The 23,436-nt window shown below is 34.6% G+C and overlaps 1 protein-coding gene across 2 annotated transcripts; it reads right to left on the bottom strand.

Annotated features, from left to right (window-relative positions):
* Nucleotides 1–40: 40 nt before the first annotated feature.
* si:dkey-81j8.6 lies at nucleotides 41–22,510 on the bottom strand. 2 transcript variants are annotated; one of them, XM_087270482.1, is made up of 17 exons: nucleotides 21,148–22,510; nucleotides 18,185–18,349; nucleotides 17,838–17,886; nucleotides 17,363–17,512; nucleotides 17,046–17,118; nucleotides 15,292–15,486; nucleotides 15,038–15,212; nucleotides 9,808–11,490; nucleotides 9,588–9,718; nucleotides 8,983–9,106; nucleotides 6,935–7,114; nucleotides 6,715–6,844; nucleotides 3,463–3,587; nucleotides 3,195–3,380; nucleotides 2,974–3,099; nucleotides 1,800–1,913; nucleotides 41–1,717 (listed from the first exon to the last, which is right to left on the bottom strand). In XM_087270482.1, the coding sequence occupies exons 1-17, from the start codon at nucleotides 21,295–21,297 to the stop codon at nucleotides 1,592–1,594; spliced, it is 3,882 nt and encodes a 1,293-aa protein (XP_087126608.1). In that variant the 5' UTR covers nucleotides 21,298–22,510; the 3' UTR covers nucleotides 41–1,591. The 2 variants fall into 2 exon arrangements, with proteins under 2 accessions (XP_087126608.1, XP_087126609.1); XM_087270483.1 differs by lacking the exons at nucleotides 15,038–15,212; nucleotides 15,292–15,486; nucleotides 17,046–17,118; ... (2 more) ...; nucleotides 18,185–18,349; nucleotides 21,148–22,510 and adding an exon at nucleotides 14,266–14,797.
* Nucleotides 22,511–23,436: the final 926 nt, after the last annotated feature.

Below are 23,436 nucleotides of genomic sequence, written 5' to 3'. Positions count from 1 at the left end.
CACATCTAGCAGAAGGAATAAACAACCACTGAATAGACTCTTTGTCCGAAATGGTTAGAAAATTTATTCGCACATGAATTATTTTCTTTCTTACAAAGGAATCTAAGCAGATATTTTAAACATATTTACAAAAAATATAATAAAATACATAAACTTCAGGCAAAATATTTTCAACACTCAAACCCAAAAGTCAACATATAGAGTATATGTATGTGTTGTTTTAATTTTTCTTAGGGTAAGCTTTTTTATTATGCATATATACATCAATTTCTATAAAAACTACTTTACATTTTATAATCACTATACAGTTTGCTAAGGGGGAAAAAGATGAGTTGTCATAAGCTGTCTTTTACTTATATCTATTTGGAAATTAAAATAAGTAATAAAACAGCTGTGAATTATTATTAAATTAATTATTAAAATTTAATATTGTAAGTTATAATACTATTGATCAAATTCTGACAGAAGTCTTGTAGTCTATCCAAGTTTTAAGATATACAAATAAAAACTTGACTTCTAGTTGATCATTTGGTATCAGAAGTGCTTGAAAGGCAAAGGCCTCTGGATGTTGCTTGTTTTACCAAAATAATATATGGTCATGCCTTGATTTTTAATTATTTAATTAGGACAGCTTTGCTTAGATAAAAGTCTTGTCACTTAACAGAAATAATGTAGAGTATAGAATATAAAGTCTTGGTGCAGTGGAAAAAGAATGAATATTGAGTATGACTCCCATGAGCTTGGAGGACTGCATCCATACATCTCTGCAACGACTCAAACAACTCATTAATAAAGTCATCTGGAATGGCAAGGAAAGCTTTCTTGCAGGACTCACAGACTTCATCAAGATTCTTTGGATTTATCTTCAATGCCTCCTCCATCTTACCCCAGACATGCTCAATAATGTTCATGTTTGGTGACTGGGCTGGCCAATCCTGGAGCACCATGACCTTCTTTGCTTTCAGGAACTTTGATGTGGAGGCTGAAGTGTGAGATGGAGCGCTATCCTGCTAAAGAATTTGCCCTCTCTTGTGGTTTGTAATGCAAAGGGCAGCACAAATATTTTGATACCTCAGGCTGTGGATGTTGCCATCAACTCTGCAGATCTCTCGCACATCCCCAAACTGAATGTAACTGAACCCCTAACCATGATTTTTCCTCCACCCAACATGACTGATGTTACTACCTTTAACCACTTTTCCAAATGATTAACAGGAAGTCAAGTTATTATTTGTTGCTTATACAATGTATCTATATATACAGCTATGCAAAAACTAATTATAAGACAACATGAGAATGATCTCAATGATTTATTAGGTGTGAGTTTGAGCAAAATTGTAATATTTGTTTTATTCTATAAAAATCTGCTAACATTTCATCCAAATCTCAAATCAAAATATTGTCATTTAAATAATTTGAATAATAAATTTCATTGTAGAATAAATACAAAGTTTTATATTTTAATATAATTCATTATAATATTTCTGAAAATTATTTCCTTTATTTAACTTTTCTTACCCCAAAACGTTGAAAGACAGCATCATATACTGTATATAATTGACATTGGAGTTGAAAGTATTTCTTAACTTTGTCAGGAGAAGCTTAGATTATGGAAGAACTTTGGGCGTCGAGCTGCAAATCTGTTTTCCGGCTCACTCCCTCGTCTCCTGGTCCCTTCTTTTTCTCTTCGTCTGCGAGCCAGGTCTTCCTCTAACACCTGAAGACACACATACAACATCCGTGTCATATTTTCCCAAACAAGAGGCTTTACAAATCCATTTTACCCTTCTTTCCAATACCTCTTTCCTGCACGCAAGCTTATCTCTCCATTCATTGAGCTCAAGTGTGTGTTCGTCCTCCAGGGCTTTGATCTTTTTCTTCTCCATGTCCACAAGAACTTGAAGCTTCTCATTCTGAAGTACAAAAACACAAACATTTAACACCTTGTGTTATAAATGCAAGTTCTTTCTTTTTATCTTTTACCTTTTTGTTCTAACCATTCATGAGAGCGATGTGCAAAATGTCTATTGTGGAAACTGTTATTATTTCGGACTAAACAACAGCATAAACTTCTATGACAATGATCACCTCAGGATCTGATTATGTGCTTTATCAAAGACTATAGAATACACAAGACATGTCAATTGTTTAGTTTTGAATGGGGAAAAGTGTAACGGTTAAAATGGCGAATGAAGCCCAGCCTTCTAGTACAGGAACCAATCAGTGATCGCTATAGACCAGTGAGAACCAGACGTAAATTTCTGTTGATTTTGTGTGACTCTCAACCGTTTAAAAATTATACTAGAGACCATCGTTTATTTTTATTGTTGTTTCCTAATATGAAATTGAATTGTGTTTTCCAATTCAAACAGAATGCCCAAGCATACTGCCCAAGAGACCTTTCAAAGATAGCCGTCGAGTGAAATGAATTGCTTTAAAGAGACTTTGGCTTTATTCAGTGTTAAATGCTTCTACCATGAGTTTCTATCAGCGACCAGTATTCAATTCCATTAAAACAAAACTCTTCCACCAATCCTTACTTCATATTCTCATGCAATATCTCAGTTTGTCACTAAGCATGTTGCTGAATGAAAGTAAAACTGCAGTTAAAGTTGAAAAACTAAAAAGGATACACCCGAAATGACATGAATCTCCAGAAACGTGAAAATAAAAATAAAAAATTCTTGAGTCATCCACTATAATTTTGAGGCTCAAAAGTTTAGGTTCATGCACTGTATTGGCACTGGTACCGTTTTAAAAGTATTAATTTAGCACCGGTATCGAAATAACCCTAAACGATACCCAACCCTACTGGTTATTGAAAAAAAAGTACTACCATTAGTAATACCGTTTATTTATAGCGCCATTATTCCCATCACTTTTCAAAATATATTTAACTATTATACATATACTTTTTAAAACCTTATTCACTTATTCAATTATTTTTTCTTTAGCAAGCTGTTGCTGACGTACCTGAAGCTGCTGTAGTTCAGCTGTACTGGCATCACATTGTTCCTGCACTGCTTTCAATTGGCTCTCGTGACTTTCTTGAAGACTCTGTTTCTCTTGCTTCTGTCTGGCCTCTTCTTCAGACAAAAGCTAAATATAAACCCAGAGAGGAACAGTTCCATTTTAATCAAAGTGTTATTAATTAACCACACATTATTCTGACACTGAGGTTTCTGCATCCAAACCTGTGTGAGATGTTGTCTCTGCTCAGGGCCGCTCAGACCTTGCTTTCTTAGCTCCATTTTCAACTGATTCAGACGGGATTTTGCTTCAGCTTTTTGGGTCTTCAGGAACGACGCTCTCTCCTGGGCCTGCAGTGACTTCTGCTCCTCCAGGAGAGACTGCTGGAAGCGGGACGCTCTCTCTTTATCCTGCCAGAAGAGAAACAAAGGTGTCACTAAGATACAAATAAACATAGAGGATAAAAAACAAACAGATTGTTTTGGATGTTACCTTGTTATGTCTCTTGGTCAGCTGCTGTCTTTGTAGGGAATATTGCTCTTTCACCTGCTGTTTAAATAGATGATACTTTTCCTGTAGATGGCGCTGTTCTAACTCCCAGATCACAGCTTCTCGAGCTTAAGGAAGAGGAAAATGCATGTTTGGAATCATTTACCACCTGTAAATATGTTTTAATGCCACTGATTATTTGTTTTTACTGTTCATAATGCATGAAAGTATAGTGCACACTTGGGTCAGGCAATACTGACCTAAATGTATCTTAATAGAAATTTAACAATATCTTGGGAAGTGTGAATTAATTTTGGTATCTTGACTGGATTAGGATGGTCACAGATAAATAACTATAGCGGTAAAACCAACACTATTTGCTATCTAGTTCTTGTCTTAATGAGTGAATCATTAATTCATTTTCTTTTCAGCTTAGTCCCTTTAATAATCATGGGTTGCCACAGTGAAATGAACCGCCAACTTATCCAGCATATATTTCACACAGCAGATGCCCTTTCAGCTGCAACCCATCACAGGGAAACATCCACACACACTCATTCACACACAGACACTACGGACAATTTAGCCTACCCAATTCACCTAAACCGCATGTCTTTGGACCTGTGGGGGAAACCGGAGCAACTGGAGGAATTCAACGTGAACACGGGGAGAACATGCAAACTCCACACAGAAACACCAAATGACTCAGCTGAGGCTCGAATCAGCGACCTTCTTGCTGTGAGGCGAATATACCACTCACTGAGTCTGCATCGCCATAATATTATCTCATACGATAATATAACTTAATAACAATAAATAAAACAATAATAAACAATAAAACTTGTGTGTGAGACTAGACAGTAGTCTGAAATTTGATCAGCAGATTGACTCTGTGATTAAGGCAAGCTTTCTTCAGCTTCGCCTTCGCTCTAATGTCAAGCTCTTCCTGAGCAAGGCTGATCTTGAGAAAGCCATCCATGTTTTTGTTAGTTTGTGATTAGACTTCTGGAATGCACTTTATGTTGGAGGTAACAAGCATGTCTTCATCGTTTACAACTTGTGCAAAATGCTGCAGCTCACATGTTAACTAACAGGCGGAACACATTGCACCTATTCTCTACACTCTCCACAGGCTCTATGTTAAGTTTAGAATTGAATATAAACTTGTGATGTTTGTTTTTAATGCCTTGCTCTTTATTTTTGCGACATTGCTTTGCAATCTGCTGATCAACTTCTGCTTGAAGTCCAACGGTCAAGATATAAGCAGTGGGGTGATCGCTCTATTGCAGTGGCAGGACCTAAACTTTGGAATTCTCTTCCTACTGAGCTTCGTACAGTCACTGACCTGCCACTTTTAAAAGCCAAGCATAAGACCCACTTGTTTAAATTGGCTTTTAATGCATAGCAGTGACACTATGTTTTAACGTTTGCTGTATTTTATTGATATTTTTTTGTATAGTTTTTGAATTTAGCTGTGCTGTTTGCTTGTACTTGTGTGAAGCACTTTGATCAACCTTGGTTGTAGTAATGTGCTATATAAATGAAGGTTGACTGATTGATAATATTACAATAAACATGACAAACTACTGTGCACATTAAATATCGAAATAATGTTTAGGATGTAACAAATGTGGCCGATCAGAAACATCATTATTTTTACTTTATTAAACAAATAATACACCATCAACTTCTCCTATCCAGAAAAAGACTGGATGGTCAGTGTGTAATACATTTCCAATATTTGTTTCATGAAGGAATGCTCAGAAGTGTTACAAGACCACCCTTACAAAAAATGGTAACTGCCCAGACCAGAACAGGAAGAAAACCGACACAGACCCCAGAAGAGAGAGTTGTTCTGTACCAGCTCAGGACAGCTTCTCTTCTGGAACAGTGAAGAGACGTGGACCTGCACAGCTCAATCATTCCCATCTTTGATACCATTCTTTCTTTTCCATCGAGAGTCTAGTTAAGTTTAGTTCACCACAAAACCAAAAGTCAACACAACTAGTCCTTTTGCCACCTCAAAAACTTGAAACAACAGACTCCACCCCACTCCAAGCCTCAAAGGACAAAAAGCTGAACCACAAGCTAACCACGTAGGAACCCCCACTCAACAGAGGGAGCTCTTCACATCACAAAAGAATGTAAGTAACACCTCCAGATTGCCACTGAACTGGTAAACTAAATGTAAACCTAACCAAACCATGGAAGGGTTAAATTGATTATTTTTGGCTCGCTTGGTTTGGTCTTATAAAATCTGAGGTTTTTACATCATTACACTTCCTCAAATTCTTGTTTTTCTTCCTTCACTCTTTCTACAACCTGTATGAATGTGTGTTTAGTTCAGATTTAAATTTCTGTTAGATTAGCCAACAAAGTTTCACTTTGTATAATATAGGTGACTGTCCATATTTATGAAAATAATGTCTTAAACTTCGATCTTGCTACCCTGCTTAAACATAAATGGGTTTTTATTTTTGATAGCAACCGCCTTCATTGAAGTCAACTGTCCGTTCAAACGATTGTTGGATGATTTGTTTGTTTGGATTTAAAGAGTCAATTCTTTCGGAGCCCTGTTCAAATTAATCTTCTATTCACTTTTTTCAAATAATTTTTTAGGGGGTTTTCACCTGTATTATAATAGGACAGTAGAGATTTTAGATAGGACAGCATTGGGAGTAGAGAGAGGGCAAGTATCGGCAAAGGACCTCGAGCCAGGAATCGAACTCTGGTTGCTGTGAGTATGTCTGTGCTATATGTCGGCGCACAGTGCTACTATTGGCTATTGGCGCCAATGATCTTTAGTTCACTTTGAGCTAATTCACTACAAGGGTTTCAAAATTTAACATGAAACTTATTTTAGAAAATTATAAATTAACAGACATACTGTTTCAAAATAAAAACTTGAGACATAATATCATACAAACACTTTTTTATTTAATGTTTAAAAATGCAGACGAATGTCAAATATGTGAAAAAAATTGGGCAAATATGTGAATAAATTGTAATTGTTACATTTAACTACATTTTCAGAAATTTATAAATGTTTTAGAGAAATGTATTTGCTAATTATTAATTTGACTATAAAGTTATTTATTTCCTCTCTTGGAATTGAGTAAATGTATGCATCAAGTCATCTTGAACCCACAATTGGCGCATAACTTTATCAATTCATCAACTAAAAAGTGGAAGAAGTTAAAAAAGACCATCAACAGATATGATAAGTATTTTTTTCATTGAGAGTGGCGTACATACCTCGCTTGAGCTGTTGTGATTTGACTGTAATCTCCCACTCCATCGACGCCACCTTCCTCTTATGCTCCTGAACACCCTTCTGCAGAGCTTCATTGAGCTCCTGCTGTTGCTTCTGCAGGAACCGCTGCTCCTACAGCACAAACACACACACACACACACACACATCAAACATCAGTGACTGTTTTCATGCATTTTAGCCTAATTGTGAGTGAGTCAGTACCTCTTTAGGGTCTGCTTTGAGTGCACTGCTTTTGCGGCTCAGCTCTTTCTCCTGCTGGGCCTTGATTCTCCGTGCGTCCTCTCTCAGTTTGGATGTGTGCTCAGCCTCCATTTGACCGCTTTGCTGCTGATATTGTTTCTCAAGTCTTTCCAGCTCACTGTCATAATATTGCTTCTTGCTCTGCAACAGGATTAACACTTGGCTGAGGCTGATAAACACTTGAATATTTAGTGTAAAAGTTCAATTGTGACTGACTTCATAGGTATTGCATGTTCAGTCTGTAGACGGATACTTGACACATCAATCATTTATTTATTTATTCACGGACAATTTATGACACGACATGTTTTGCTAGAGTATGCTATAAAGCTTATTTACATATGTAGTCCCTAGGCTGGAAGTTGTAACAAGTTTAATATAATAAAAAATAAAAAATAGTACAGTATACACTTACAGTACAATACATTATAGTCAAAACAATTAAATCAAATCAGTGGTTGCATATTTGATTTTCTTTAAGACAAACTTTAAGGACAGTTTTATTAATATTAAAAGTGTTACTCTGTCTTTGATATGCACTGGTATTGTATTTCATCTCTCTGCTTCTCTGACTGAAAAAAACTGATTGTCCAAAAACAGCTCTCTTGAGTTTAACTGAACAATCACCTCTAATCGATGACCTAGTCTGTCTTATATTGTCCAATCACGCATTGTTTGAGAGGTGGTGGTGCATGAACATTAAATATTTTATACATTAAAACCCACATCAGCATAAAACAACAAATTGTCGATTGTTAGTAATTTATGTTCAATACAGTTAAAGCAATGATAGCTCCTGTGCTTTTAGCTAATTTTTTTACAGTTTGTTTATAGATATTACACAATTGTTTTAATGTTCGTGTGGGACCAGCTTGTACAATAAGATAAATGAGGGAAAATCATTGTATTCATAGCTTTTAGAAGCAGCCATAGGTAACTCATGCCTGATGTTTCCCCTCAGGCTTGCTCTAGCACTTTTGGAAACCTTCTTGTTGTGTTTTTATTTAAATTAGTGTCAATAATTATGCCTTAATATTTAAAATGATCAACAATATTGATTACTTATACATTAACCAAAATATCTGAGCAATGCTCCTCATTTTTCTTAATGGTAATATTTTAACAATGGTAATAATGTTCAAATGTAGGACTGAATGTGCATAAAGTGCATAATGTTTCATTTCAAAGTAACATCACAACTACTGGCCTGGCATCTACAGTTAAAGTCAGAATTATTAGCCCTCCTGGGATTTTTTCTTTTTTTTAAATATTTAAAAATATAAAAAAAAATTTTTAAATAAAGATGTTTAATAGAGCAAGGAATTGTATCACAGTATTTCCTATATTATTTTTTCTTCTGGAGAAAGTTTTATATGTTTTATTTTGGAGAGAATAAAGGCAGTTTTTAATGGTTTATTATTTTAATTAATCAGTTATTAGAAATGAGCTATTATTTTTAGAAATGTGTTGAACATATCTTCTTTCCGTTAAAGAGAAATTGGGAGAAATAATATATAGGGGCTAATAATTCAGGAGGGCCAATAATTCTGACTTTTATATAGACAACTGTATTTAGCTTAAAGGGAAATATGAATAATTAATCAACTAGTTATATTTTTTACTTTCATTATTTATGAATATTTTATGAACATTTTATTTTATATTGGGTATTTCATCATGTTTAGTCTCAAGCGATTACTGGCTGTCACAGGTGTCACTAAAAACAAGAAACTCTGAATTCAACAGATACTACCCTTTGTCCTAGATTCGCGAACAGGAAGACTAGGTCTTGTAAATTTAGGCCAAGTCAAATTTCTTTTAAGGGCTTTTTTTTTATATAAAAATGCCAAAGAAAACATTACTTTAATGAATGTCTAAACAAAACAATAGGGTTTCAAGTAATTTAAGAGAGCTCAAACTTGAAATTTAGTAAAGGATTCCCCTTAAGCCTTTTCTGTTACACTGAGGATTAATGTTGCACACTATGAGCTGTGGTGTGTTTAGCTTACAGTCATTTCTTGCTCTATATGACGGAACATCTGCTCTCGCTGTTGCTGCAGTTTCAGCTCCAGCTGGGCATGTTCTCTCTGCTCTTCCCTCTGCAAGAGTTTCAGCGCATGCAGCTCCTGCCGTCTATAAACACCCGAACACATTTAGAATGTGACACTTTCCATGTACACCATAAAGTTACTTAAAAAAATGAATGTTCCAAGCTAAAAAAAATTCACAATGATGGCAAAGAAACATTTTTGATTCTCTAAAGAACATTTTAGGGGTCAAGTTTTTCTTTTTGAAGAACATTCTGTTAATTTACAGAGCTTCTTTATTCTTGTGGAATGGAAAGTCTCCATGGGAGTTAAAACGTTCTTCATGCAACTATTGGTGTCAACCTTTATTTTAAATAGTGTAAAGCAGGGGTGTCCAAACTTGGTCCTGGAGAGTTTATATCGAACTTGCTTCAATACGCCTGCCAGGAAGCTTTTAGTATCTCTAATAAGAGCTTGATTAGCTGGTTCAGGTGTGTTTGATTAGGGTTGGAGCTAAATTCTCCCGGACACAGGCCCTCCAGGACCGAGTTTGGACACCCCTGGTGTAAAGCATAAAGACTTGTTACCTGTTGTAGCGCATTAGTTTTTCTTTGCTGTCTCCCTCGCTAACCACTTTGGAAGTGGTGACACTGACTTCACGACCATCCACCATAAATTTGCGGGTCTTTTTAACGGTCATCCTGCTGGGATGCATTTCCTAAATACCCCAAAATAAATAAAAGTTAGGTACATGTTGAAATTGACTGTTTGCTAATGTCTTAAGCACATTGCTAGTTTCAGACTCACCCCTTCAAACCCAGGAGACATCGGAGGACTGGTGGGAGAAAGAGGTGGTATCATGTCCTCATTAGATTCTTTATGTGTGGATCCATTCGATTCATGTGGTAGAACTGAGTCTGAATCATTCAAGCCATTTGCAAGCTTCTCTTTGTTTTTGTCATCCTGAACTACAAACATTACCTGCTTTTTCAGCTTTGATTCAGAAACAACGGTTGTATCCTCAACAGCATCCATTGAATCCTCTTCTGTGGTCTTGTGAGTTTTATTAGAGATTTCTGGAAACTCTTCTTCAGGTTCTTTTGAATCTGTCGCATCTTGAGCAACTCCTTCATTACTCGTTTCCTTTTCTAAATTATCCTCTTCCTTGTTTGACATCTCTGGAGTCTGTGAATCAGTAATATTTGTTGTCTCATTTTGGATTGGCGTTTCCATCTCTTCATCTGATTTTCTGGAGATCTCACTGTTTTCGTTTATTGAGTCTACATCTTCATGATCGTCCTTCATGGTGTTTTCTTCCTTGCTTGTCGAACATTCCTCCTCTGTTGTTTCCTTGTCTTTTTCACTGCTTTCTTCTTCCTCAGACTTTTCATTGTTTGAGTTGAAATCTTCATGTCTCACTACTTCACTGATGACTTCAGTAAAGTCCTCGCTCTCTACCTTCATGGCAATGTGATCTTCTTTGATGATTGTTTGATCTTCTGTCTCTAACAGTCTTGATTCTTCCTCTGTTCCTCCATCTGTCTCCAGTTCTTCAACTGTTTCTTCAGTTTCCAAAGGTTCAGTTGATGGTTGTTCATTCTTAAAGTCAGGAGCTCTTTCAGGAAAAATACTCGAAGGCACCTCAGGAGTTTTAGTATTATCTAATGTGAAAGTAGACGTTTTCAAAGGACAGGCCAGATTAAGGTAGTCATTGGGATTTTGCTCATTCCTGTTAGTTTTTAAAGCTAGTGTTGTTTCCAAACACAAAGCTACAACCTGTGTGCTATGTTGATGTGTTGCATCTTTGTCAAGAACAGCAGGTATTTGGAGGGATTTCCAAAATGTTTGGTCATTGTCAGAATTTGTCACAGTGCCATTTCTTTTCTCAGCAGCTTCCGTGTCCTCTTTGGTAAGACCTAATGTGTCACTTTCAGAAGAAACTGTTGTGTGTGCTGGTGCACTGGAGAGATTTGAGTTCTTGTCAGTTTCTTCTGTATCAACCTCATCTTTGATGTCAGCAACTTTGTTACTTGGAGCATCGACTACGTCAGGTGTTTCCTCTTTTGGTTTGGCAGTGTTTTCACTTTCAGTACCATCTGAAGGGCATGTTCCCACACTTTCAGCTGCACTTGAATCTTCTGAGTTTTTAGTTAACTGAACTGGTGAATTGTCACCCCAGAATCCAGATTTGCAGCGACGGGAGCCGCCAGACAGAAACGAAAGGAGATTTCCTGGAACAGAGAGGCGTCTTGCCCTCTTTTGAGTTTTGACCTGATTAGTGGCCTGGGAAGCCCTACGGGTCACCTTGACCTCAGGATTTAGCTCTGAGTTGATGGGGGATTGAGGAACAGTGTCCAGAACCGAGGTCTTCTTTGGGGTCTCAGGTTCTTGTGGTCCTTGTTCTTCTATTGCTTGTTCTGGTCGTGGCAGTGTTTTCTCGGATTCTGTGGTGATTGTGTCTTTCACGGAGGATTGGATATTGAACAAAGACTGTTAAAGTAAAGATGCAGAAAAAGATGCATTAATCTTATACTGCAAAGGTGTCAAAGTCAATTCCTGAAGGGCCGCAGCTCTGCACAGTTTTGCTCCAACCCTAATCAAACACGGCTAATACAACTAATCAAGGTGTTAGAGATTCTTTTGAACACCTCAATGATTTGGATCTGCTATGTTTGATTAGGGTTGGAGCAAAATTGTGCAGAGCTGCGGCCCTTCAACAATTGACTTTGACATTTATGTTTTACTGCTAGACCTCACATAATGTTTAACATAACTAACAACATGTGAAGCATTTATATGCAAAAGTGCTTTCTAAAATGTTCTTCTAAAAATAGCATTTTTTTCTGGCTCCTATGTTTATGTTCAGTTATTACATTTTAAATGGAATGGAAAGAACGAACCTAAGCATAGCCCTAAAAGTGAAATTACTGATCCTAAACACAGAAGCCTTTGAAAAATGCTTAAGAAAATTTCAGACAGCTTTTCACATTGAGAAACAAAAATAAATTGTCACCAAATGAGTCCATAATTTAAAAAAAAGAAATGTTTCGATAAAGTGTTGTAATTAACATTAAGATTCTTTAACAGATCCATTATTTCACTTTAGAAAACAATGGAAAAACTGCTAGTGTCAATTTTTTTGGACTCTCAAAGTGTCACGTGACAATGACTTGCATCTTCTTGGTATTTTTGACATTTTTTTTAAAAAAGCATGGCAAAAATTGTGAATCAGTTAAATAATTTTAATTTTGGGGGAATTAGAGTTTAAATTAATAAATGTGACCCTGAACCACAAAACCAGTGTAAAGTTGCATGAATATAACGGAAGCAATAGCCAAAAATACATTGTATGAGCAAAAGTGATACATTATTTTTATTGTATGACAAAAATAATTGGTATTATAAGTAAAGATCATTGTTCATGAAGACATATTGTAAATTTATTACTGCTGTTTTATACAAACATAATTTCCATTGCTAAGAACTTAATTTGGACAACTTTCAAGTACATTTCCTCATTTTTTTATTTTGAACCCTTGGATTACAGCTTTTCAAATGTATTCATTAGGGATGCACCGATATGGATTTTTAGGCCGATATCGATAACCAATGATTCTTTAGATTTGGAGGCCGATAACTGATATATTAGCTGATAAATATAAATATCTTAAAAATGTTATATTTTTATACAGTGAACAACTGGTTTTATTTTTAAAACTTCATAATTTGGAACAGATCTTAGAATAGCATAAAATAATACCATATCAAAGAAAAACAGAGCAATTATTTTAAAATTGCAAGGTGATTATATAGACCTATATTCAAGATTTCACATAAATCAGCATGCCAAAAATAGATTTATTTATTTTATTTTTTTTAGGTTAAATAACAAAACGAGAGGCAGACAATTCTTATCAATGACATAATCTATTGGCTTAAATATATCTGCCTAATTTTGATATCAGACCGATAACATTAAAAATAGCATTTATCAGCCAATAACGATATGGCCGCTGATATATCGTGCATCCCTAGTGTCCAGCTTTCAGATATTGTATAAATCTTAATTTTCAAAAAAATGTACCCTTATTACAAGTTTTGTGGTCCATGCAAATATTATGTTTTTTTTATGTGGACATCAAACCACATTTTAATACATAGATAAACATTTAATAATTGCTTAATGTATTCTGTGCAAGGAATAATTTTAATTATTGAATACATTATTTCTATTAATGCCTAATTAATACTCACTCATTTCATCAGGGGTTACCACAGCAGAATGACCATTTTAAAGGAATAATAAATTAATAATATTTAATAAAACATTATGTTTTTAATTTTTTCCTTTGAAAAACTCTGACTTTCCTATAGTAACACTTTTTATCTATTCTCTATTCTACTGTCTACTCTGTTTCTACTAGGGTTGGGCATCTAAGCTATAATGCCGATCCGATACGCATCTCGATACAAAGAATACGATCCGATATATTAGCGATACATTTGTGACATATTGCGATGCAACACGATACGATTCACACCCATATCACGATACGATGCGATATTTCAGCACTAACTAATTAGATCAAGTTTATGAGATGATGTGAAAGAGGATGCTGTGCCATTGAATGAGTTTGATTATTTATAAACCAAGCAAAACCAAGACTTTTTTTTACAAACTGGCTCTTCTCTCAGAGCCAGAGTGTCAGTTTACAGTAGAGGGCCATTTTAGAACATATAGCACATATTATTTAAGTATTTTCAAGATAAACAGAATGTATAAGTGCAATATATATTAAAAAAATATGTATATATTTGCACTCTTTCAACATAAATAAATTTAGCATTGCACAACAAGAATTGTGATTTAACTTTTCAACTATGAAAACAAGTTTTACAAAGATATGTTTTGCCACTGATTATTCAAAACTTAAGGTTGTGAACTAGCAGTGTTATGCTGCGTTGAAACATCACTGTCACTGTAAACAACAGGCTAATAAAAATATAACAAACCAGCAATCTTCTTGCTGTGAGGTGGTCAAACTACCCACTGTGCCACCGTGACACCCAATTATTTTTATCATTATTATTATTAATATTATTATTATTATTAAATAAAAATTAACAGGAGGAGGTGTTTAAAACCTTCGTTCTCCGTGACACTAGGCTGAATATCTTAGATGAACAATGCAATAGCATTCGTTATTGGCGTAGAGCGAGCAGAACTGTTGCGCATGGAAAAAAAACTTGCAATGCTTTTCTCACCACTTTTGGAACTGGTTGAAGCAGTGCGAAAGCCGGGGATGCAGAAACACTGGAAGATGCTTCCACAACAACACCGTGGCGCCGCTTCAAGTGAGATATCAGATTAGTCGTACTGCCCGCGTATTTTACAGATGCGCGGCACATTTTGCAAATTGCATCTGTCCTGTCATGTCGTCCATCCTTAAATCCATAATGTTGCTTGCCATACTTTAGATTTAAAACTCAGTGGGGAATATGTTTGTTTTGCTTCTCGCGCTTTCTGAGGGCGCACCACTAGCTTCATCCGCACACCTGATACACTGAGTTGTAATGTGTGCACATCCGCAAATCCGTTGCTAAGGCTTACTTTATGTAGGTCGATTAAATTATGCGCCAAAAACAGGTTGACAACACTTGTTAATAAATAAAAAATACATTCTATATTAAAAATATAAGCTGTATCTCGGAAAAATCGATGCATCTCGCAAAAACCGATGCATCTCGATTTGCTTCCAAAATTTCATTCATCCTCTGCTGCTCAACCGATGCACTCGCATCGTGCACGCGCATGACCGCGTATCGATACATATCGGTTAATCTTCCCATCCCTAGTTTCTACATATATACGTGTGTTATAGACTACTTTAACTGGGAAATCTATTTTTGCACATTTCTGTTCTGTTGCTTTGATTAATTCTATTATCCTCATTTGTGAATCACTTTAGATAAAAGCCTTTGTAGCCAGATGATTAAATGCAAACGTAATCATCAGTTATTAATTGCATGTTAATACCTCATTTTCTACGACCTCAGTGACCTCTGCTTTGGCCTCAGCGATGAGCTCTTTTAGCGCTCGTCCATCTCGTCCAGCATAAGAGAACGGGTGAGCCATGAGCTGCTGGGTTCCCCATCGAGCCTCCGGGTTCTTCTGCAAGCTCCTTCGAAGGAAGTCTTGGAAATGTGACGACCTGGTTTTAGAAATCGAGATAAACCTTTAAACGTAAACCACAGCAGGTCTAGTAATGGGATGAGGAAGTGAAAACCCACCACTGGCGAGGATTGGAGAGTGTTGGTGGAGGAGATTTGGTGATCTTCAACAGGACCCTCATTGGGTTGAGTGAGTGATGAGGGGGCTCCATCTCTGCCGCCTCGATTAAAGTGATTCCCATTGACCAGATGTCAGCTTTAGAGGTGTAGGGATTGTCCTTCGATGTTTCGCACATGATCACCTCAGGTGCCATCCTTGAAAGACAGAATATGCTGATCCAGTGTTTCTTTAATAGTGACAGAATGTCTACTGATGTAACTTTTTAAACGTTCTAACATTTGATTAGGGGTTTGTTAAACTAAGGACCTGCAAAGAGAGTGCTGAGGGGTTTTATGGAAATGTGTATTGAAATAAATAAATAATACGGCCTATTTAGTTTATTCAATTCACTTATAGTGCATGTCTTTGGACTGTGAAGGAAACTGATGCCAACTGACCCAGCCAGGACTCAAACCAGCGACCTTCTTGCTGTGAGGCGACAGTGGTAACCACTGAGCCACCATGTCGCCTATTTATTTATTTATTTATTTATTTATGATTTATTTCATTAATTACTTATTTAATCATGTATTTATTTTAAAACCATCTAATAAAAATAATCAAAACACAACTGTATATTCAGATTATAAAATATCCTTAAATATATGACCATTATAACAATAGTAACAATAACAATTATAGTCTTTAATTTGATTTATGAAAAAAAAATCATAAAGTTATTCAAGAAGAATTTTATGAAAGATGTTGGTTAATATGATTTTAAAATGACCAGAAAAAAATGACTATATAGGTAAAAAAAGATCAACTGTTTATTTTAAAATAAAAACAAAATTGTACACAAAAGAAAATTAATTAAATAAAAAATAGAAAAGATTGCAATAATTAAGGTAATAAATTAAATTCAATCATATAGCGCTAAGTACATGAGAGAGAAAAATAGTAACTGTAATTTAATAGAATATAAATGTTTTCCAAACAATATTTGTAATATTAATATTCTGACAAGAACCAACAGATACATTTTATAAATCACTCACAAAGATATTAAATTGTGCAAACCATTTTAAAGTATTTTATAGAAACAGTAACCCCCACCAAAAAATAATAATAATACTAATTTTACTCACCCTCATTTTGGTATATTCAGTTGAAGTCAGAATTATTAGCCCCTCTGAAATATTAGCCCCCTGTTTATTTTTTTCCTACAATTTGTGCTTAAAGGAGAGAAGATTTTTTTCAGCACATTTCTAAACATAATACTTTTAATAACTTATTTCTAATAACCAATTTATTTTATCTTTGCCATGATGACAGTACATAAGATTTTACTAGATATTTTTCAAGACACTTCTACACAGCTTAAAGTGACATTTAAAGTGCTTAACTAGGTTAATTAGGTTAACTAGGCACGTTAAGGTAATTAGGCAAGTTATTGTATAACGATAATTTGTTCTGTAGACTATCGGGGAAAAAATATAAAGGGGCTAATAATATTGACCTTAAAATGGTGTTTAAAAATTAAAAAACTGCTTTTATTAAAGCCAAAATAAAACAAATAAGACTTTTTCCAGAACAAAAAAATACTATCAGACATACAGTTAACATTTTCTTGCCCTGTTAAACATCATTTAGAAAATATTTAAAAAAGAAAAAAAATTTAAAGAGGAGCTAATAATTCTGACTTCAACTGTATGTTTTTTCACATACTGTATATACGAAGGAATAAATGTTGGCAAATGTATATGAGACTCACCAGTATGGAGTTCCAATGAAAGTTGATCGTTTCTGCAGAGTATAGTCATTTTTTGCAGACACACCAAAGTCAGCTGTGAGAAAAATAAATTATAATACTAAATTATTCTAATATTAATTAGAATAATTAATAATATTATTCATACTAAATAAATAATAATAATGTGTGTGTATATATATATATATATATATATATATATATATATATATATATATATATATATATATATATATATATATATATATATATATATAAACAGATACAACACCTCCTGTTTTATTTGTATTTCGTCTTGAAGAAAGGTAAGTATTTTGTACCTAGTTTGACCTGTCCATCCATCGTGAGCAGAATATTGCCAGCCTTCAGGTCTCTGTGTATGATGTGGTGCTGGTGCAGGTAAAACAGAGCCTGCAGAGTCTGCCAGCAAACCTCACTGATCTGCTGCTCGGTCAGGCCTCGCTCCAGCTCTGTAACGCACACACAAACAATACAGACCATTTTGAGGGATGTAAACAAAAACAATAGTCCCAACATATTTTCTGTTTTGCATTTTTAATTTCTATAGCTTCAGAGAATCTAAAAAGAGAAACATATTGATAAATAATGTTATAATAGCTGTTTTAACAGTAAGATATGATTGAATTGCCTCTTGTTACAGTTATGAAATAGTTTGATAACAAGCAGGAAATGTTCATGGGCCAATGACATCACCACATTGAAATGGTCTATAAGATGATGATGACGATGATGTCATGCATATACTTCTGTAAACAATATCTGATCAACACTCACCCAGCATGATATCATCCAGAGCTCCCCCGGGACAGTACTCCAGCAGGATCTGCACAGAGGAAGCACTCGAAATTATGTATTCAATATTGTATGTAGCATTTATAAGTTGAACACAAAAATAAGATATTTTGAAGAATGTTAGAAACCGGTAACCACTTACATCAATAGCAAGAAAAACAAAAATGAACGTCAATGGTTGACATTTTTTTTATTGTTTATTTTGTGCTCAACAAAACAAAGAAACTCAAATGGATTTGTAACAAGTAAAGAGTGAGTAAATGATGACAGAGTTTTCAGTTTTGGTTGAACTATCCTGCAAAACAAACACCAGGAAACAGATTTCTCACCCAGAGCCAGCCCTCAAAGAAGATGGCGTCCAGCAGGGAGAGGATGTTCGGATGTCGACAGGCCGCTAAGATGTCTATCTCAGTGATGTAGTCGTCCAGCTGCTCCTCACTGCGCACTTCAATCACTTTAACAGCTCCCAGCACTCCTGTAGTCTGATTCTGGGCCTGAGATCAATACTACATACTGTAATACTTGCCTTTGACACTTTGAAGTGCAAGAAAACAATCAACAATGTTTATGCTGGAAAGGCCACAGTGCAAAGATGTGCACAGCACAGAAACTGCAAAGTTGCAAAGTGCTGTTCATTTTAAGAGAGGTATGAAGATGAGTAGGTTGATTATGTGAATATTCTAACAGGAAGCCATCTTTAATCTTTCACATTTTGGTTTAACAGGAAGTTGTCAAACCGCAGCATAGCCCGAAACCCCCATTTTCTGTCACCTTGGAAACCTATAAATAAACAACGGCGTGCATGTTTTTCATACTATATTTTTAATGTTTCCATTCTCAAAGTGAATGTGTGAGACATCTGGTTTCCTTTGCATCTATGTTTTCAAATTATCAAGTTATGCTGCTTGATATTGCAAACAGGCGTGTTGCTTTATTATTTTTATTTATTATGGCAATCTTAAACTGCATTTTTACTGTGAGCATTTAGCAAGTTAGTGTTTTCTATGTTGTTAATCTAATAGGCATAACTGTATCTGCTAATGAATCAGAAGTCTTATAGCAGATCCAAAGAAAATGTTTGCTTAGTGTCTCTTTTGTTGTTATGTTTTTATAAAAAAGGAAAATAACTTTACTATATACACTACCAGTCAAAAGTTTGGGGTCAGTAGAATGTTTAAATGTTTTAAAATAAGCTTCTTCTGCTCTTCAAGGCTGCATTTATTTCATCAAAAATACAGTCCAAATCGTGAAATGTTATTGCACTATAAAATAACTGTTCAAAAGTATTTCATCATTTAATTTAATCATTTATTCTTGTCATTTTAAAAATATTTTTTTAGCTTTATTACTCCAGTCTTCAGAGTAACATGATCCTTCAGAAATCACTCTAATATTTATTATTATTATTATTATTATTATTATTATTATTATTATTATTATTATTATTATTATTTTATATTATTATTGTTGTTGTTGTTGTTGTTGTTGTTGTTGTTGTTATTATTATTATTATTAGTAGTAGTAGTAGTAGTAGTAGTAGTAGTAGTAGTATACTACTACTACTACTACTACTAATAATAATAATAATAATATTTTTATTACTACTACTATAGTAGTAGTAATAAAAATTATTATTATTATTATTATTATTATTATTATTATTATTAATGGTAAAAGTAATAATGAAGTAATAATTTCATTTGAAACTACATACAATATGAAAGCAGTGATTTAAAAACTTTTATTAAATATTTAACAATTTAACAAATATTTTACAGTTAATAAATGCCGCCTTGATGAACAGAATCATTTTCTTTAAAAAAAATCTGACCTCAAACTTTTGACCTGTAGCGCGTATCAAGTAGATTAAAATACCTGTACATTACTGAAACAAGATTAGATAAAATTACTGTTAGAAATAATATTAAATTAAATGTCCACAACAGACCTTTAGCCAGGGAGAGTTCAGGCGGTTTGAAAGACACAACCCCCTTCTGAAAAAGTCCGGAATTTGGCCCTATATTTGCTCATTTGTCCCATTTTTGACAATATGCCATAATAAATTGTGAAAATAACAAATAAAAGAAGGCTTTTGTTATTTAAATGGGTAAATGAGCTGTTGAGTTTGTTGGCCTTTATGCTATAGTTTTTAATTTAGTTAATTTAGTTTAATTTTAATGTTTTGTTTTTTAAGTTTTAACAGTTTCCCATTTTTGTTGTTTTTTTATAATGGATAATAAACTAGCATTAAAAATAACTAATAATAATAATAATAATAAGAAGAAGAAGAAGAAGAAGAAGAAGAAGAAGAAGAAGAAGAAGAAGAAGAAGAAGAACCTCGAATAACTGCAAAAAAAGTTAATAGGCTGGCTACGGGCTTACATAATTTTAACGGTAAATAGAGTTTGAGTAACCTTTAAAATCACTACGACAGTAGGTGGCGACGTCAAGTGACTCGATCATTCACTCAAACAGTTGAATCGTGATTCATCTGATTCATTTTAAACGAACATCAAACTCGACAGAAGAGGCCCCAATTGAGTCCTGTCTCCTTATCGTTTGAAATAGCTGACATTACAAAACAGACTAGGTAGGTTGGTTACTCAATATGCCTACGGACTTACAACACAATGGTTTATTGTACTTTGTGTTCAAGTAATTTTATATCACTCGTTTGCAGCCCTTGTGGTAATCAGCAGATGTGAATCAATTAACTTAGGCTATAGCCAGGCCTTCAGGAATTATCTCTCTTCATTATGAGAGTGTCGTTACATTTGTGTAGATTCGTGCTTTAAAAATGTCAGTGTTGCCAAATCTGATCAAAACCTCCTGCAGAAAAAAACAAACAAACAAACAAAACAATACAAACAAGCATAGAATATGTTATAGTGTGGTTTTTAAGAGATCTGTAATAGGCTTTCAGGACTTACTATTGGCATGTTTTTAAATGATATTTGTACTGGAAACCATTAGAAACTCATTTGAAAACCATTAGAAACCATGTGTTTGTTTGTTTTTGCAGTAGGGTAGTTTAGTTAATCCAACATGAAGAACAAGAATTCCACAAGATTCAACAAGAATGAAATGTAAAAGTTTAAGTCAGCTAAAATTGGTCAGTACTTTAGCTGAAAAGTCAGTCTGAAGAAAGAGGGATTTCCTTGAAATGACAGATAAGATAAAACTATGTGAGTATACCGCCAGGTTTTATTTTTAAAAAAATATTTAAATAGCAAATTATAAATATATTACAAACATGTTGTTTTACTGAACTGAAATAATCTGAATCCCTTACCTTATAGACCTTTCCAAAAGCTCCATCTCCTAGTTCTCCCAGAGTCTCCCACGACTGGTGTGGATCCACATCCCTCTTCAGGTTCTCATAATGCCTCACTCGCTTTTTCTCCACACCTAGCCGAAAGAATCGCATCAGGAGGGAGGCCATCGCTCCCTCCTTTCAAACTCACCCCAAATCCGTATGAAATCCCAGTCTCTTTAGTAAACCAGTGGTCCTCAACGTCTAGTTCAACAATGAAAACTCCTCAGGCCTGCCCAGAACTCAAAACAACACACAAATCGAGTCTCACCGAGGTGAAGATATGCTTTTGATTTTCACATCTGCCCTCATGCACACTTTACAGCAAGACAGGAAGCTGCAAGTAGCAGCCACATCCTTTACAAATGTGGGCCACAATAATGTATCTGTTGCACCTCGTATTTAGAAATGTAGTTTGTGCACTCTATTGTAGTGCATCTGTGAGAAGCAAAACATATAGAGGCATACTTTCAGCAAACTGCGAATATCATGGCCCTGTGTTTACTAATGGTTTAAAAATGTAAACTTGGAGTAAAAGTATTTTGGGAAGTCCCCAAATTAATCACACATACTAATTTAAAATCACCCACGTTTTTCTTTTTGTTTTCAGTCTGGGTCAAGAAACAAGTCATCAGTAAGATCATTTTCCACAGTTAGCTCTGTTTACTGACATGTGTAGGATGATCTGAGAGGTGTAGTTCTACACCATCACCACAAGATGTCACTTTAGTACCACATATTAACGCTTGAAATGTAAAATAATATTTAGAAAAATGTATATTTTTGAATGGAACAATTTATTGAGCCTTCAAAAAAAGCCTGTACAGAATCTACATATTTTTTGTTCATATTTTATTAATCAGACTTTGGTGTTTTAAGTAACCAAACTTTTAAGATCAATCCTAAATCTCTGCCTTGCTTAAAAGACAGTATCTCAACTTATTTGGCACAATTTCAGGGGAACACTTTGGTGTCATTTTGGTATAGTAATATCTGGCAATATTGCAATGCGGGCAACGCACCTAAACGAACTGACAGTCGGCAGTCAAAAAGGAATGAGAAGAGTTTAACTGAGGAGAACATTTGCGATAAGATATTATCATTATGAAACGGCCAAATGCTATCAAAAATGTAGCATAATAACCCTTGTTTAAAAGCTCATCTGTAGAAATTAAAATGGCCAGGATGTAGAATATCCTATGTCATTTCATTAGGTTAACCCTTATGTTTACTGATGATGTTTTCATTCACTCTGGGTGATTTTGAGTCTTAATTTGGCCATAACTTTTTCTGTTTCAGCTAGGGGAAAGATTCTTGGTAACAAATCTTATTTTAAGAAAATGCTTTCAATTAAAAAAAAATAATAAAATCAGCGATACACTCTGGGCGAATATACCTTTTTGTTAAGTTGGGGATGAAAACATCCACTGAATAAAACTGCTGTAAAATGCATCAGATACAAATTTTGTTATCATTTATTTGCATAAATCTGTTCATCCACCTCAGTCCTGATCAAAACTACTAAATTACAGGATTTTAACTTTTTAATGGCCAAATTCATAAATGATGTTATGATTTGGTGAAAAACCCAATCATTAGTAAAAATCCTGTAATTTCTAAACAATTTAGTTGTGTTGATCAGAGCTGAGGTTGATTAACAGATTTATGCAAATAAATGTAAAATATATATTAATCTGATGCATTTTACAGCGGTTTCAATTCAGTGGATGTTTTCATCCTGCACATAACAAAAAGGGTTGTACATTTGAACAGTGCACAAGGGTTAAATAGTTAATTAACTACATTTGAAGTCACGTAAATTAATGAAATACTTGTATAAATCATGTAGTTTGTAAAAATCATGAAATAAGTAATACATGTCATTTGTTTTTTTGTACACCGAATCTTATAAATAAAAATCTTTACAGCAAAGAAAATGAACGTAGCCTTCTGCTACATGAAACAAAACTCTAACTTTTTTGTAGACGTTAATGCAACATAAGGCCATGCTTGTAAGACATCAAAAACTGAGTGCACCATTTCAATGAACAGATTGTTCAAAGTTTAGTTGGCTTTCATGCGAGACAGTTAAGAAAGTTCAGGAGTCTTATGACCAGCATCATCATGCTACTGTACCAGCATGAGCAGTGAGTCCTGGGCTAATGCTCCACTGAACTAATCTGAGGAATGGGAACTTGGATGACATTCCTGCTAATCAGCTTGTTTAAACAGTTCAACTAAAAACACAGAAGACATCTCCAATTGACC

Source organism: Danio rerio, chromosome 10 (assembly GCF_052040795.2).
Source record: "Danio rerio strain M-AB ecotype USA chromosome 10, GRCz13ab, whole genome shotgun sequence".
In the NCBI taxonomy this organism is placed as follows: Eukaryota; Metazoa; Chordata; class Actinopteri; order Cypriniformes; family Danionidae; genus Danio; species Danio rerio.
The sequence above is the reverse complement of the archived record's forward strand: the minus strand, read 5'-3'. Positions and strand labels throughout refer to the sequence as shown.